Raw genomic sequence first — 16,192 nt, 5'->3', positions numbered from 1 at the left:
TACTGTTCTTGTCCCTAGTGGCTGAGTAGTGATTTAGCTCTTAGAACTTTTGCTCTTATTGTCATATGGTGATTTTGTTGGTTTTTTTGTGTTTTTTTTTTTTTTTTATTTTTGAGGCAGGATCTTGCTCGTTTGCCCAGGCTAGAGTGAAATGGCATTATCAGAGCTCAGTGCAACCTCCAACTCCTGGGCTCAAGTGATCCTCCTGCCTCAGCCTTTAGAGTAGCTGGGACTACAGGCCTGCACCACCACGCCTGGCGAATTTTTCTATTTTTTGTAGTGACTGGGTCTCTCTCATGCTCAGGCTGGTCTTGAACTCCTGGCCTCAAGCAGTCCTCCCGCCTCGGCCTCCCAAAGTGCTGGGATTACAGGCGTCAAGCATGCCTGACCGCATGTGGTGGTTTTGAAAGGCCACTGGAGGCTTGTGTGTCTCAGTGCCTGTCTTCCTGAGAGAGGCAGACGCCTGTGAAGCTAATGAAGCTTAAGTCTCAGGGCTTCTCTCTCTCAAGGGCACCGTCCAACGCTTTCTAATTGATTTGGTATTCTTTTTCTGAAAGAGGGCCTCCTAAATTACATAAGTTCATAAACACAGATCCACAAAACCTGGGTCTGTGTGAGCTTCCAAAGATGGACTGACTCCGTAAAGCAGGAATTTGTTGCTCACCGTTTCATTTTTACTTCGCATCAGCAGGGCCATGTCAAGAAACTGCCCCAAAATTTATTTCTGCTGATGACACCTCAGATCCCTCACTGTCCCAAGTCACCTCCCTCTGTGCCAGGAGCTTGGCTTGCTTTTGCTCACCTCTTCCAACTGCCCTTTACTGTGACCTTCAAAAAGCTTTAAAAGTTGCCTTCTCTCCCCCCACCTCCCCTCCACGAAGCAGTTAGAACCACAGGCTGCAAACGCTGAGAACCACAGCCCCACAGGATGCCTGTCTCTGTGCTGGGAGGGCTGCCCAACCACAACAATACTCAGAAAGAAAGCTTCTGGAGAGGTTTTTCTCTTAGAAATGCCATTTCCATCCTGTTCGAACAGTGATCTATATATGGCATTTAGACTGCTACCTTTTATTCCACTATTGAAAGATAGAAGGGAAAGAATACAGTCAGTTGACAAGATTCTTTGTTATTTAATTGCCTGTGAATTGTCAGTGTGATGAATGTTTTAATCTTTATATTAGATCATATGAAGCAATGGCTGTTACATGTGATTTAGATGAATGCGTTTCAGCAAGTCACAGTGAAAAAAATGCATTTGAAATCTATTATTCTTTGGTATGCCAAGCTTTCTGCTTCTGTACAAAACAGAAATAGATAAAATATCAGGAGTGCTTATTAGTGTGAGTTTAATTTTATGAGAAAATGACATTGTTCAGCCTGTATAATTCCTCTTTCATAATCTTTCAGGTTATTAATGTTCTCTGTTGCAGCACATGTTGACTTGGATCCTTTCTGAACGTGGACTCTGTTTTCTTCTTCCTTCTAGTATGTAAAATGAACGTGCACATTCGATGTCAAGCAAACGTGGCCCCTAACTGTGGGGTAAATGCAGTGGAGCTAGCGAAGACCCTGGCAGGGATGGGTCTCCAACCCGGAAATATTTCTCCAACCTCGGTGAGACTTCGCTTTTCTTCATATATCATAAGTTAGAGGTTGTTCGGATGTGGTGACCCCAAATGAGAGCATCGTCAAAGTTCCTAATCTCAGCCAATACAATAAACAGATTGATTGCATTTTTAAGAGCATTTTGTTCCACAAATAAGATTCTATGTACAGTTATAGTACAAGAAATAAGCAGGAAGCAGGAGAAAAATATTTTGGCTTTTTTTTCTTAATCAGCTTCCTGTCAGTGTGGTCTGGTGAACGCCTGGAACCCAGAGGCCTGGATGATGCTGTTGGCTGGGGACCAGGCAGGACAGTTGACCAGTAACTTCGGGCCTCAGCTCTCTCATCTCTAAAGGGGTTCAACTTGGAGATCTCTGAGCTTCTCCGCAGCCTTGGAATCTAACAGTTCTGCAGTTTTTGTTTATGGATTGTGAATTTATCTCTTCCATTCAGCAAGGACAGGAGTTCCTTCCTCTGGCCTCTCAAGAGTGGGTGGAGTTGTGGCAGTTGCCATGGATATGTTTTTGTCATGCGCCCTCCCTGAATGACCTCTACCTGCTGTTGTCCCTTAGGGTCCTGGTCACTTCCCAGGCCCATGTCTGATTGTTGCCTTCCTGGCCAGGGTCTGCAGAGAGCTGGGAGTGGCCCTGACTGTGGCTGTGGGATCTGAAAGGTACAGCTTGATGTCGGGGGTGGAAAATTCTAGGCTTAACTGTTAAATAATCTCTGGGTACTGAGGGAGGGAAGTGCAATCAGTGTGAGGTTCTTATTTAATTCAGAAAATGTCAGCACCAGCCACTTCATTTCCTTTTTACTGAAAGTTTTCCTGCCTGGTAGATTGGGGACTTTTACTGAAATTGTGTTTCTTGATTTCAGGAAGGCACCGGAGAAATCCCTTAGGTCTGTCTTGAGGATGGGCAGCCAGGTGCTAGTACAGTGAAGGGGATTTCTAATGCGCGGGACGGCTGTTCCTGAAGAGCAGAGATTACGGATTTCAGCCTGAGCCGGGGCCTCTAAGATACCGTGGGAGTAGGATGGGCCCATGTGGCACAATCTTTAAGAATGAGCAATGCCACTTGTCATTTGCACCAAGTATCTTTAATATTATGATATTTAATAGTAGGAAAGCCAAAATTATCTGCTACTTGGCAGTATAACACCTAAAGAAAGAGAATTTTAAGTCTGTCAAAAGAGAAGAATAGGTTAAAAGAAGATGGGAAACTGGCTTAGAGTTTTCTAGCCAGTTCCAGCCTGACCAGGGGAAGTATTTAACTGGAGGAAGTGAAATTCAAGTTGGCGCAACTTTTCTGTCCTTCAAAGATTTATGATGAGAGATCTAGAAGAAAAACTGTTAAAACCTTTGGATTTTTAAGATGATCCATTTTATGTCTTGTTATTGCTGTTTTATTGGGTTAAGTAAGTAAGATCCTTGTAGTTTCAGGCAGTTGCATAGTTGGTTTATTGCAAACATTGCCCTAGATAAGTTTTTTTTTTTTTTCTGGCTAAATAGGTCAAAAGCTCCAGGATGTTAGACTTTTGATCTGTTGTCTAGTGGTAGCTTGTGCTATAAATGTCTCGATGTGGACATCTGCAAAAATCACCTTGCCATTAGGTGACATACCCAGTAGATGGGATTGGATAGCTGATTGAGGTGGCCACGCATACTTCCCATTTGCTGTGGTGAAACTGGAACTGTCACTATGCTGGTAGGAGTGTAAATTGGTCAGTCTTCATAGAGGACAAGTTGGCTATGTATCAGAAGTCTTCAAGATTAATACTTTGGCACAAGGAATTCCATTTGCAGGAAGTTATCTTAAGGAAACAGATGATGATAATGACAACACAGATTAAGTGTATTGAATGTGCCAGGCACCAGTGTAAGTGCTTTATGTGCATTTGTTCATTTACTCCTCCTAGTAACTCCTGTGGCACATCCTATAAACCTCTCTGTTGTCAGAAGAGGAAACTGAGGCAGGGAGAGGCTGGGTAGATAACTTGCTCAAAGTCACAGGCTAGGTTGCAGAGCTGTTATTTGAATCCAGGCAGCTTGCTTCAGAGCCTGAACTCTTCTCTTTTCTTTTTTTCTTTTGAGACAGGGTGTCACTCTGTCACCTGGGTTAGAGTACAGTGGCATGGTCATAGCTCACTGCAACCTCAAGCTTTTGGGCTCAAGTGATCCTCCTGCCTTGGCCCCCTGAGTAGCTGGGACTACAGGCTCAAGCCATGATGCCCAGCTAATTTTTACAAATTTTTTGTAGAGATGGAGTCTCGCTATGTTGCTCAGGCTGGTCTCAAACTCCTGGCCTCACGTGATCCTCCTGCCTTGGCCTCCTAAAGTGCTAGGATTACAGCTATGAGCCACTGTGCCCAGCCCAGAGCCTGAACTCTTAATCATCCTGTTTTGAAGATTTGTGTGAAAATATGTTCACTATGGGGTTATTTATTATAGTGAAAAATGGAAGATGACTTGTATTTCTAATAGCAAGGGAATAAATTGTGATATAACCATAAAATGGAATACTGAACAGCCATTAAAACTCATGTTCTTGAAAGATATTTAAAGATAAATTTTTAAATAAAAATGTGTCTCATGAAGTAACAATTTGATTACATTTTTAAAAATTAACCAAGTATAAAAACATGTATATGTGTGTTATTTAACACATTAACTGCTATGTGAGCTGTATTTGACTCACGCTGGTTTTGAGCCTGGGGCCTCATGAAGCATATGTAACTCACACGTCTCTTCACCTTTACCCTTATGAACTATTTTTCAAGTTGTATATAACTCACACACAGAAAACAAAAATAAATTTTTCATTAAATTAAAAAGGATCGGGTTTTTTTCCCGAATTTTTTATTCTGTTTCCATAATAAAACACTGTGGCTCCAGGGGAAAACTTTTTTTTTTCCTAGTGTTGCAGTCAATGTGTTATATAATACTTTAAGGAGGGATGGATGATATTTTAGGTATTTTAAATATTATCCGTTATACTTTTGGTCATTGCTTCAATTTTTACATTGAATTTTTATTTCTTTTATATAATTTAAATTATTGTATAAAAAATGTTGCTTCATTCATTCCTGTCCTGGTGCTAAATGAACCGCTTTGTAAGAAGTGAACACTAGGTGGCGCTCTTGGACTCCGACTGCCCTGCGGAAAGTCCCCGGCGCGGCCAGAGGAAGGCATTTGTGTTTCCCTACACTTCCATTTGAGCGCAAACTGTAACTCCATGACTTTAGATGTCTTTTTAAATGATTTTTGTCCACTAGCAGTAAACACCGACCAGAAGCCGACACTGAGGTCGTTCTGAGTTGCAGAGCCTGGTCATCTGTCAAGCCGAACTGATCTGTCCCCACGTGTTATATTGAGGGTTGAGACTGCCCCCAGCTAGGAAGGGGCTTCTTCGTCCTCAGAGGCTTCATGCTCATGCTATGGTTTCTGACAAAATGTATTCCTACTCTTTGCAGAAACTTGTTTCCAGATCGACCCTAAGGCGACAGGGAAAGGAGAGCTGCAAAGAAGGAAATGGGATCGGGGTGAATTCTTCCAACCGACTTGGTATTGACAACTTCGAGTTCATCCGAGTGCTGGGGAAGGGGAGTTTTGGGAAGGTGAGTTGGGGCTTTAACTGTCGGGGTTGAAGGAAGCATGTTACGTGTATGTCGCATGTCTCACGTGCTGGTCTCTCTCTTCCCCTGTGTGCCCACGCCTTAAGCACCCAAGAGAATGCCCTCACGCTCCCTCCTGTTGCTCCGCCACAGGTGATGCTTGCAAGAATAAAAGAAACGGGAGACCTCTATGCCGTGAAGATTCTAAAGAAGGACGTGATCCTGCAGGATGACGATGTGGAATGTACAATGACGGAGAAGAGGATCCTGTCTCTGGCCCGCAATCACCCCTTCCTCACTCAGTTGTTCTGCTGCTTCCAGACCCCCGTAAGTGTGACTTACACTCACTACCTCAATGCCCTCTTTGTTAAAGAGTTTAGACCCTAAGATGTTGAAGACTTCATAAAGTCAAATAGCAGAGACTTTTGGGATGGGCCTCCAAGGTAGGGGTTTTTAAAGGTACTGGTGACTTCTCACCATCTCTGGGGAAAAATGGAAGCTAATGAATTCACGCCTTCCTTCATGCTATCCTGGTGAAGGATCACCTTGAGGGTTGTGTGTCCTAGGATTGAAAAGGTCTTCACACGTGAGTCTTCCTTAGGTGAAGTGAAGGTAAGTGAAAGTTACAGAAATCAGAGGATAGAGGAAATGTCATGGGCTGATTATCTTGGTAAATTTGGCCATGACTGTGCTCCTAAATTCTGGACTGGTTCTGATCTGGACACAAGAGATCAGAAGAGGGGTCTGAGAGGACCCAAAGAGGGCACCTGGATTTCAAACATCCCAAGACTTTGTTCTTGGCCTTAAATGAAGACCCTCTGCTGGATACTATGGACTGGTCTTGGGATTTGAATCTGTCTTCCTTGTAATGGTGTGCATTGAGGAAGCCTTCTGACTGCAGGTAGTGGAATACTTGACCAACAGTGGTTTAAACCTATGGTCCCCAACCCCTGGGCCATGGCCCAGTTCCGGTCCGTGGCCCGTTAAGAAAACAGGACCACACATCACTGCCTGAACTCTACCTCCCCACCCCGCCTTGCTCCCACGTCCCCCACCCCATCTGTGGAAAAACTGCCTTCCATGAAACCAGTATCTGGTGCCAAAAAGGTTAGGGACTCCCGTTTTAAACAATAAACAGAAAGGACTGGTTTAGTTCATTAGTACAAACTTTTTTCTTGTTTCACATAATGAGAAATCTGGTGGTAACAATGCTAGGATCGATTCCTTGCTCAGTGGTGTTGGGCATGTCTTTCCCTTGGGGTCTCAGGGTATTTGCTGCAGCCTTAGGTATCGCACGTTGACATGACAGCATCCAAAGCAAGCACAGGCTCAGAGGCCAGAGGGCTGCATGGGCCACTGTCCTTTTGTCAGGGAGAAAAGTCTTTCCTGGACTAGGGTCAACTGCTCTTAGCAGCAAGGGAGGCTGGAAGAACAAGTATCTAGCTAGGATAAGCTGGTGTGCTATGATTGCCTTGCGCCATCTTTGATTCATGTCCTGGGACAGGGCATTCTGTTGGCCATTTAGACCAAAGTTGGGCTTCTGACATCAGTGAAGAGGGAAAATGGTTCCTGAGAAGACACCAAGAAGGTCTGCCACAGATGTGTCAGGATATTCTTGCTGTCAGCAGGCGTTCTGGGCACGACCCTGGGCTCTGCCACCATCAGGGACGTAGGGGGTTTCAGGGGGGGCAGCGTCAGGGCATCTGACCCAGTCAGGGATGCTGGCAGTACGTTTCTAGGGAAAGTAACAGCTAAGCTGGAACCAGAAGGCTGAGATAGAATTAGTTAGGCAAAGAGAACGAAGGTGAATATGCCATATGGGGTCAACAGCACATGTGTAGGTCTGGTGGTGAGATGGAGCATAAGGTGTGAAGACAGCTCAACACGTGTGGTATGTAGAGGGGCTTGGCGAGAACAGAGGCTGAGAGGTGGACCAGGTTTGGGCCGTGAAGAGCCTTGTGGGCTGTGTTAAGCAGTTTGGATTTTAGTCCTAAGAGCAATGGAACGTCATGGAAGCAGAGGAGTGACATATCAGATTGCATTTTTTGACTTTAAAAAATTAATTTCTTATAATAGGTAATATAAACATCCTCCAAATATCCATATCCTTTCTCTGAAAGAAACAGTTATTGCTAATTTCATTTGTAACCTTTCAGAGAATTTTTTCACACCATATATATGCATACATATTTATCTTAAAAAACAAATGGTAATATACTTTGCCCATGAGTCTATACCTTATTAAAAAAAATAAACATAATAGCATGTCTTGGGAAGTGTTTCATATTTGTACGCACTTAGATGCCTCATTTATATTAGCTGCATGGTTTTCCATTTTCAAGAACATGCCACAATAAATTTAACATGCTCCCTATTGCTGTATATTTAGCATACCTAGTTTTTTATTTCAAGCAGTGTTGCAGTGAGTCCACTTTTACTTTTATCTTTGTTTGCTTATGCTGGTATTTCTATATGATACGTTATTAGAAGTAGTATAGCTTGCTCAAAGGCTGTGCGCATTTCACATTTTGATTGAGTCCAATTGCCCCTCACCCCTATTGTGTTTAAAGATAGCTAATATTTTATTGCCTATATGCCAGGCATTGTTCTAAGTGCTTTGTGTTTGTTACCTCATTTAATCCTTACTGTACCCCTATGAAGTAGGTTCTGTTAATCATCACGCCATTTTACAGATGAGAAAACTGAGGCACAAAGAAGGTTAGCTCCTAAGTGTCAGAGCAGGTTTTGAAGCCAGGCAGTCTGACTGCAGAGTCCAAGCAGGCTCTTAACCACTGGCCGTGCCATGTTTTCTCCGTTCACACTCCCAAAGCTTCAGTGAGGAGGCCTGTTTCCTCCACCCTCTTATCATGGCATGCTATCTATCACTTTGATAATCTGTAAGGTTTAAAAATGCTATCTTTGATGTTCGAATTTGCATTTCCCTGACTGTGAGAGAAGCTGAGCATTCTCGTGTTTGTGTTCAGATCTGTGATGGGAAGCACACGTGGCAGCCTGGGGAATGGGCGGAGCAGGGAAGATCGGAGGCCGGGAGACAGGAGGGTGTGTTGAAGAGGTGCACAGTGTGGACTCCCACGCTGCCCGTGCATATCAGAGGGAACTGGGGAGGTAGCCAGTGACCCCTAGGGCCTCTCCCCCTGCAGTCTTCCTGCCTTCCCCTCATGGTCTGGGCTCCTGTGGCTACCCTTCCTCCTTATCCACCCCCAGTGGCTCCTGACAGCCGTGGAGCCCTGCCGCCTTGCTCTGATTCTCTGCTTTCCATCTGCCGGGGCCTTGGTTCCTCTGGAGCTCTGGCTCTTCTTATCCTACACTGCTGCCTGCAGTAGCCTTGAAACTATTTCCTGCCCTTTCCCCTGCACTTTGCCAACATAAAGCCCTTGCCCTGCCCTCACCTGCTCATCCAGCTGTTTCTTTGGGAGAGGGGTGGGGTTACAGCTCAGGGCTTGAGAGGATACTGGTTGCCCACCTGGGTTTCAAGTTCCAGCCTCCTAAATACCAATACCACCATGAACACCAGGAGTCAAACAGCAGAGCCAGGTTACCGCTCAGATTGCTTTCCTCGACCTGAGCCAAAGATCGGATGGTTTCCTATGACATTAGGTTAGATAATCTTAATCAGCTGGTAACCTTTGAGTCAAGCAGTTGACTGGTATTATATTTAGTGAGCCCCATCTAGTCATGCAGCAGCTGTCATTCCAAGTTACTACTGATGAAGCAAATAAAGAAGTATCTTGTACCAACTCCAAGGGAATTTCACCTATAAAAGGAAATTCCTGTGATTCTACATGAGCAGTCAAATTTCTCATCAGCAATTAGATTGTGTTGTGGTAGAGCAGGACAAAAAATTAACTTGGAACAGATTGGGAGACCAGTGAATGTAGCATATAATAATGTAATTTTCCAGAAAAATATATAAAGTGTACAGTACATCAAAAATTTTAGTGGCCACATGGGATTCCCAGTGTTTGGCAGCTGAAGCCTTCATAAGCATGGGTGAAATCTTTTTTCCTAGTGAAAGTTTTATGTTTGGCCACAAGGTGGCAGTCGTTACTGCAAAGTTACTATTATTTCTCTACCAGAGAAATAAAACACCTGGAAACTCCCATTAGGGTTTAAATGTGTGTATTGTAGTGGATACATCCAAAGCAAAGGATAAAGGGAATTTTCCCCTGCTTTAGGTCTCAACGATAAATGAAGTGGTGGGAACCAACTTAAAAGAATCAAGTGAGTTTTTCTCGTGCTGAGATAGAGGCATACAAGTTTCATTTTGCTGTAGTTTGTGCCTTGTTTCGAGTTTGTAAGGTATCAGACCCCACAATATGCATAGCATTGCTCACTGTGCATTCCTCTGTCAGAAATGCTCAGTGACTATCCACATGTACTGTTGTAAAATTAACCCTGAAGAACTGAAAATGTTAGTTGCTATGGAACATTACAGCAGATGTTACTACTTTTTAGCTACCCAGTTTGCAAGCCACAACCTCTCAAATGAGAAACTAATGAGTGTGTAGGGCTGAGTTGTAACAGTCTCCCCTAAAGAATTTAGGAGTGAGCTGAGATGAAGTGTTGGAGTTACTCCCCTGCTATCTGCGAAGTATGATTTCAGTGTGAAGGCCCTTGTAGAGGTGGGATTCCCCACATGTCCAGCCCCATGGAATCGTTCTCTCTGAAGACCAGAGCAGGGGAGTAGCTAGCTGAGGACCCCTGAGACTGTGAGTGGTGGAGACAAGGTTCAAGTTTAGGTGGGCTGACTCTGGCCTTTCAGTCCATATGTTGTCATGCTCCACATTTAGGTGATTGATTCAGCATCTTCTTAGGCACCTCTCTTTTTCCTCACTCCCCACGAACCTGCTGATAGGGACACAGCATTGCCCTTGGGAACAAATGCCCTGAGTTTTGTTTTAGCTTTGTTTTTCTCCATCTAGATGGTGTGAGCCAGTCCTAAAATTCCTTTGAGCCTTAAAATTCTCATCATTGAAATGAAAGCAGGATCTCTGTGAGGGTCAAATAAGAGACTGCAGAATACTTTATACACTGAGCAGCACTGCTCACAAGTGAGTAAATTCACTGTGGTGATGAGCCCCTCCTTCCCCACACCAAAGAAAAATGTCCTAGGGCTTCCAGTGGCCGTCACAAACCCCCACATGGAGGGGATAGTAAATACTCAAAAAGTAGGAATTTTGGAGTTCCTTTTGTTCTTGGCAAACAGAAAACAATAAGCAAATTTCAAATATTAGTTAATATATCAAGTTTGCTATATAGGTTTATGAACTCTGTAAATTATTCCCCCTAATTTTTGTCATAAAAATTGCTCGCAAGTATATAGTTAAATGGCATTCTCGCACATTTCTGAAAGCATTGCAAATCCTAATAGTTTGTGAATAATTTGATAATCTGTATCAAAATTTATAAAAATGTTCATGCTCTTGGATCTGTTGATTTTATTTGTTATAATCTAGCCTATGAAAATAATATAAAGAATAACATATTCTGTTGAGGGACTATAAATGAAAAAACAGAATAACATAAATGCTGTGCATAAAGATGTTTAATTTTTAGTGCATTATTTATTTATTTTTTACTTATTTTTTTGACCAACATCTCTTTAATCTTCTCCTCCTCCCCTCTGGCCTCTGCTAGCCACCATTCTACTCTCTGCTTTTATGAGTTCAACTTTTTTAGATTCCACATATAAGTGAGATCATGCAGTATTTGTCTTTCTGTGCCTGGCTTATTTTACATAATATAATGTTCTCCAGGTTCATCTGTGTTGCAAATGACAAGATTTCCTTTTTTGTTTTTAAGGCTGAATAGTATTCTATTGTGTATATGTTCCACATTTTCTTTGTCCATTCATCCATTGATGGATACTTAGGTTGATTCTATATCTTGGCTGTTGTGAACAATGATGCAGTGATCATGACAGTACAGATATCTCTTCAACGTACTGATTTCATTTCCATTGGAGTTGCTCAATCATATGGTAGTTCTATTTTTAATTTTTTGAGGAGCTGCCTCACTGTTTTCCAAAATGGCTGTACTAGTTTACATTCCCATCAACAGTGTGCAAGAGTTCTCTTTTCCTACAACCTCATCAGCACTCGTTATCTTTCATTTTTTTGATAATAGTCATTCTGACAGGTGTAACGTGAAATCTCATTGTGGTTTTAATTTGCATTTCTCTGATGATTAGCGATGTTGAATGTTTTTTTTCCTATATCTGTTGGCCATTTGTATGTCTTTTTTTGAGAAATATATGTTCAGGTACTTTGCCCATTTTTAAGTTGGGTTATTGTTTTCTTACTATTGAGTTGTTTGAGTTTCTTATATATTTTGGATATTAAAACCTTATCCAGATGTATGGTTTGCAAATATTTTTTCCCATTCTATAGGTTTTTCTCTTCACTCTGTTGATAGTTTCCTTTGCTGCACAGAAGCTTTTTAGTTTGATATAATTTCATTTGTCTATTTTTGCTTTTGTTGCCTGTGCTTTGGAGGTCATATCAAAAAAAGATAATTAGAATGAACAATATCTGATAGCACAGCAAAGAGACTATATTCAATAAGTTATGGTATAAAAAAAATCATTACTCAAACTAATGTCATAGAGCTTTTCCCCTAAGTTTTTTTCTAGTAGTTTTACAGTTTCAGGTATTACCTTTAAGTCTTTAATCCATTTTGAGGTGATTTTTGTATCTGGTATGAGATGAGGGTCTAATTTCATTCTTCCACATGTGGATATGTACTTTCCTCAACACCATTTACTGAAGAGACTGTCCTTTCTCCATTATGTGCTCTTGCATCTTTGTCAAAAATCAATTAATTATAAATGTGTAGATTTATTTCTGAGCTCTGTGTTCTATGTGTCCGTTTTTGTGCCAGCACCATGCTGTTTTAATTACTATCGCTTTGTAGTACATTTTGAAATCATGTATAGTGATGCTACCAGTTTTGTTATTTTTGGTCAAGATTGCTTTGGCTTTTGCACTATTTATAATAGGAATATATTAGAAACAACTTCAGCATTCAGCAATAGGAGTATATTTAAATAATACACTATTTGATGAGGATTTTCAACCAGTAAAGAGATAATTGTATATTAAACAGTTAAATTATGTCAGACGCAGTTATGAAAACCTAATATGCATTTTTTTATTGCATACAATTCTAATAACAGCCTTATTATCTTCATTTTGTCAAGTGGTGAAGTGAAACTCTGATAAGTTAAGTCATTTTCCCCAAATCTAACACAGAAAATGATGAAACTAGAAGTTAGAGCCTAGGAAATAATACAGAATTTTTGATGATAGCAGTATGTATCCATATCAGGTTCTGCCCAAGACAGTGAATTGGCAAACCTGCCCCCTATCCGCCCCCCCAAAAAAAGACTGGCAGGAAATTATGCCAATATACTCTCAGGAACTGTATTAAGGTAGTAGCATTATGAGCTTTTTTGTTTCTTTGTTCTGTTTACCAAATTTAATAATACAATTATATTTCTTTAACAACAGGGGTGGGAGGAATAAGCTATTATTAAGTCAGGGAGGGACTTTGGTGTCTCAGGACCTGGGGTCCAGGCCTAGTAAATGCTGCCTCCCTGACTCTTTTCAGGCTAGATTCACTTCACACTCCTTTTATCTTAATCGGTGACAGTTGTGTCAGCAGCTGAGCCTCTTGGCATTTATGGCCTGGAATTCAGGTCTCCTGTCCCCCAGCTCCCAGGGGCCTCCACTTTGGTTCTCGTCCTAGGGAGAGGGGGGGAGAGAGAAAGAGGCGAACAAAGACACAAGACGGGGCAGTAGCAGGAAGGGGGAGTGGCAAAGTAAATATTGGTCAGATGCTTTAGTCTTTGTTCAGAGACCCAGTTTATTGAAGCAGAGGTTTCCGTTTGGAAAACACAAGACACTCTGTGCCCAGTGCCCCAAACCTGCCTCTTGCCAGCAGGACGCAGGCCCAGGCCAGTGAGCTGAGCCGAGGTAGCGGCTCTTTCTTTTGGGAATGGCTGAAGTTTGCGTCAGAATCTGCTGCCTTCAGGTGGGAGGCAGACTGCTCAGCTCCCCCTTGCAGGGACAGAGGCCCTGTGCTGTCACCGCCACCCATCCCTGGCTTCCCAGGGCATCCGGGCTCCTGATGGGTGTGCTCGTGGTGTGTCAGCCCGCAAGGGTGGAGTTCCTGGCAGGGCCGTAGCTTTCCATAAGAAGCCACTCCTCAAAGTTGGCCAACAAAGCAGAAATCCTATTTCTGAAGGTCAGAGTGTCTTGGAATCTTGTGAAATAAACGCCGTCAGTGCACAAGCTGGTGTCAAATGCTTTCAGTCTCCTTCAAATATGCGAGGAAAATCGCCTGGCAACATGAGTACAAGGGAACATTCTTTTCTCTGTCATTTTCTCCATTACTGTTACATTAAATATGAGCAAAGAACAGTGTGTATGGGGTGGGGAGGCAGGGGACAGAGGACACAGGCAGCAGGGGAGTCATGCGGCCCTGGAATTCGTCTTTCAGAATTAACCACCTGAGGCGGGTGACTGCACTGGAGCCTGCAATCAAGAGCTCCGAGTTCTCATTCTGGCCGAGCTAACAGCCCACTTGTCTGTAAGACAGTCTCCTGCCTCTTAGTTGTTCCAGAGAAGCACCTCCGTGGGAATCTGGGGTCTTCCCTCGCAGACCTGTTGGGAGCAGCACCTCTGGGCAGTGCCCCTCGGGCTGGCTCGGGCTCGGCGGGCGGGGTGGGGGGCGTGGGAGGCCCAGACGCCCCCAGCCCCCTCGGGCTCCCCGCGCCTCTCCCGCTGCGCTGAGCATCTGGCGGCCCGATGGGGGAGGAGGCGCACACTCGCCCCGAGCGGCAGCATTGCCCGGCCGTGCTCTGAGCTGCTCTGACATCCAGGGCGAGGGGAGGAGGCCTCGTGACTGCCGATTAGATGAGGGGAAGGGGAAGTACAGCCCACAAGCTGGAAGACTTTTCCCTCTGCAGAGATCAGGAGACCTGGTTGATGCTTGGGGCCTGAATGGTGCCAGCTTTGTGGAAGGGAGGGACGAAGAAGGAAAGAGCAGTTCCTTGAGACCCTGGTGTACGTTCTAGGTGCTTCTGTTCATTACCAATGTCTATAAAACTGCACATTGACATTCCATAAATATATGTTGAACATAATATCCTAGTTAATACCCAAACACTCCAGGAAAGTATAGATACTGTCATCCTCGTTTTAAAGGTCTGGAAACTGAGGTCCAGAGGGGTTAAATAACTTGCCCCAGATCACACAGCAAGGAAGAGCCAGCACAAGGATTCTTGACCAGGTCGTCCCACTCAATGATATATTTTCCTTTCTCATTATATCATAAATAGAAGTCTTTTCTCTCTGCAGTATGTACAGCTGAGAAGAATAGTGTCATGAGACAAGAATAAAGGCAGTTTTCCACAATGTGTAGTTTTTGGCCTTTTATGAAATCCCTAAGGATATTCTCTTATCTGTTTGGAACTAGGTTTTCTCTTTTCCCTGAGCAATGACTGCTACAAATACGACTTAGTCTGCTGTGGGTCATTTGCTGTAGTTTGCCCTTGGCTCTGATCAAAATAGAAAATGAGCCAGAACATGGTGTTTCCCATCTCTGCATGTCCCCACCTTATTAATGGTGTTCCATCTTTCTTTTAGGTTATCAATTGTGGATATATATTCATAGGCTGGATCTGACTCTCTGGGGCAAGCACGTGTTTGACCCACCCCCTTCTCAGCTGCAGATCCTCTGGGGACAGAATGTGCGTTGGCCATCTCCAGGATCTGAATTTGGGGGACAGTATTGAGACCTTTGCTTTGTCCTCTCAGGCTAACAGGCTTTCTGACTTTCTGGCCATGAAAATGAATGAGAAATAAGAGAACCCAAAGTTCAAGCTGTTCCTTTGGCTCTGTCTGTTTGAATAGGACTGCCAAGATTTTTGATGGGACAAAAGGGTTTGAAACAGTTGGCTTGTTTTTCAGTTTGAGGTTGTTCAGTTGTAACTGGCCTTGTTGTTACTAGCTGTCGCTATCATTGACTACCTAGAGATTGAGTAGACCACCGCCTCCGCATTTGGTAAGATGGTTTGTGGAGTGGGGTGTAATTTCCTTTGACATCACCAGGATTCAGCCAGCGTCCGACTTTGCCCCTGTGTTTCGTGATGACTGAAAGCTCTTGGGGTGGTGATTGCTTGGTATGGTTTTCCCTGACCACGACTGGGAAGCCTTAGAACCTGCCAAGCTATAGGTACTCTGGCCTCGTTGTTCAAACACCAAGTGCCAAGACTGGCTCCAGGAATGAGAATGAGTTGGGCTTTCTGCCACACAGTTTAGTGAAAAATCAGTCAGTCCAGGATCACACCGATTGTGTGCCGGGCAAAAGAAATAGTTGTTTTAAACCTCAGTCTAGTTGAGAGGAAAAAATTAATACACGTGAAATCGCAGTGTACAGTAGTAGCATGTTGTAAGTGCAGTTCTTACACTACACAAGGAAAGGTGGGGGAAATGAACCCCGGGTTCTAGGGGGAACTCTCATCTGTGTGCCAGTATTTCCTCGGAAGTGCAACCAGAGTGGCTATAAGCCGAAAAACCAACTAACAGCTTTAAGAGGCACCTCTGGAGTGGCCTGCAGGTGGTTCCCTGGGAAGTTGGGTTGACTCCGCAGTGACTGACTGGGAAGTCCTCACAGGACCTTAAGCTACACCTGCGAGTGGCTGGGTTGGGTCCACCCCTCCCAGAAGACAGAGTCATGCAGTATACTTGTAATAAGTAATATCATAGCCTATAATATGTTCTAGTTTTTAAATACCTGAGTTTTCCATAATTACTTCATTACTGGTAAGAACTCAGCTGTGTCCATCTCTTCTAGGCCCAGAACGATCCAGGGCATCTCATGACCAGAACAGCCCTGTCAGTGTAGAGCGACTAGGGGTACAGGGAGTCCCCCCAACCAGGCAGACTGAGAC

The 16,192-nt window shown here is 43.6% G+C and overlaps 1 protein-coding gene across 2 annotated transcripts in view; it reads left to right on the top strand.

The window, feature by feature from the left end:
- The window catches only part of PRKCH (protein kinase C eta), a 216,606-nt gene that overhangs the window by 117,410 nt on the left and 83,004 nt on the right, over positions 1–16,192 (top strand). For both annotated transcript variants that reach the window (XM_045566057.1, XM_045566065.1), the window contains 3 exons: positions 1,487–1,614; positions 5,077–5,220; positions 5,371–5,544. In XM_045566057.1, the coding sequence (XP_045422013.1) occupies positions 1,487–1,614; positions 5,077–5,220; positions 5,371–5,544 (446 nt within the window). The remainder of the gene's footprint in view (positions 1–1,486; positions 1,615–5,076; positions 5,221–5,370; positions 5,545–16,192) is intronic.

This window comes from Lemur catta, chromosome 1 (genome assembly GCF_020740605.2).
Source record: "Lemur catta isolate mLemCat1 chromosome 1, mLemCat1.pri, whole genome shotgun sequence".
Taxonomy (NCBI): domain Eukaryota; kingdom Metazoa; phylum Chordata; class Mammalia; order Primates; family Lemuridae; genus Lemur; species Lemur catta.
This window is presented reverse-complemented; position numbering and strand designations above follow the sequence as displayed.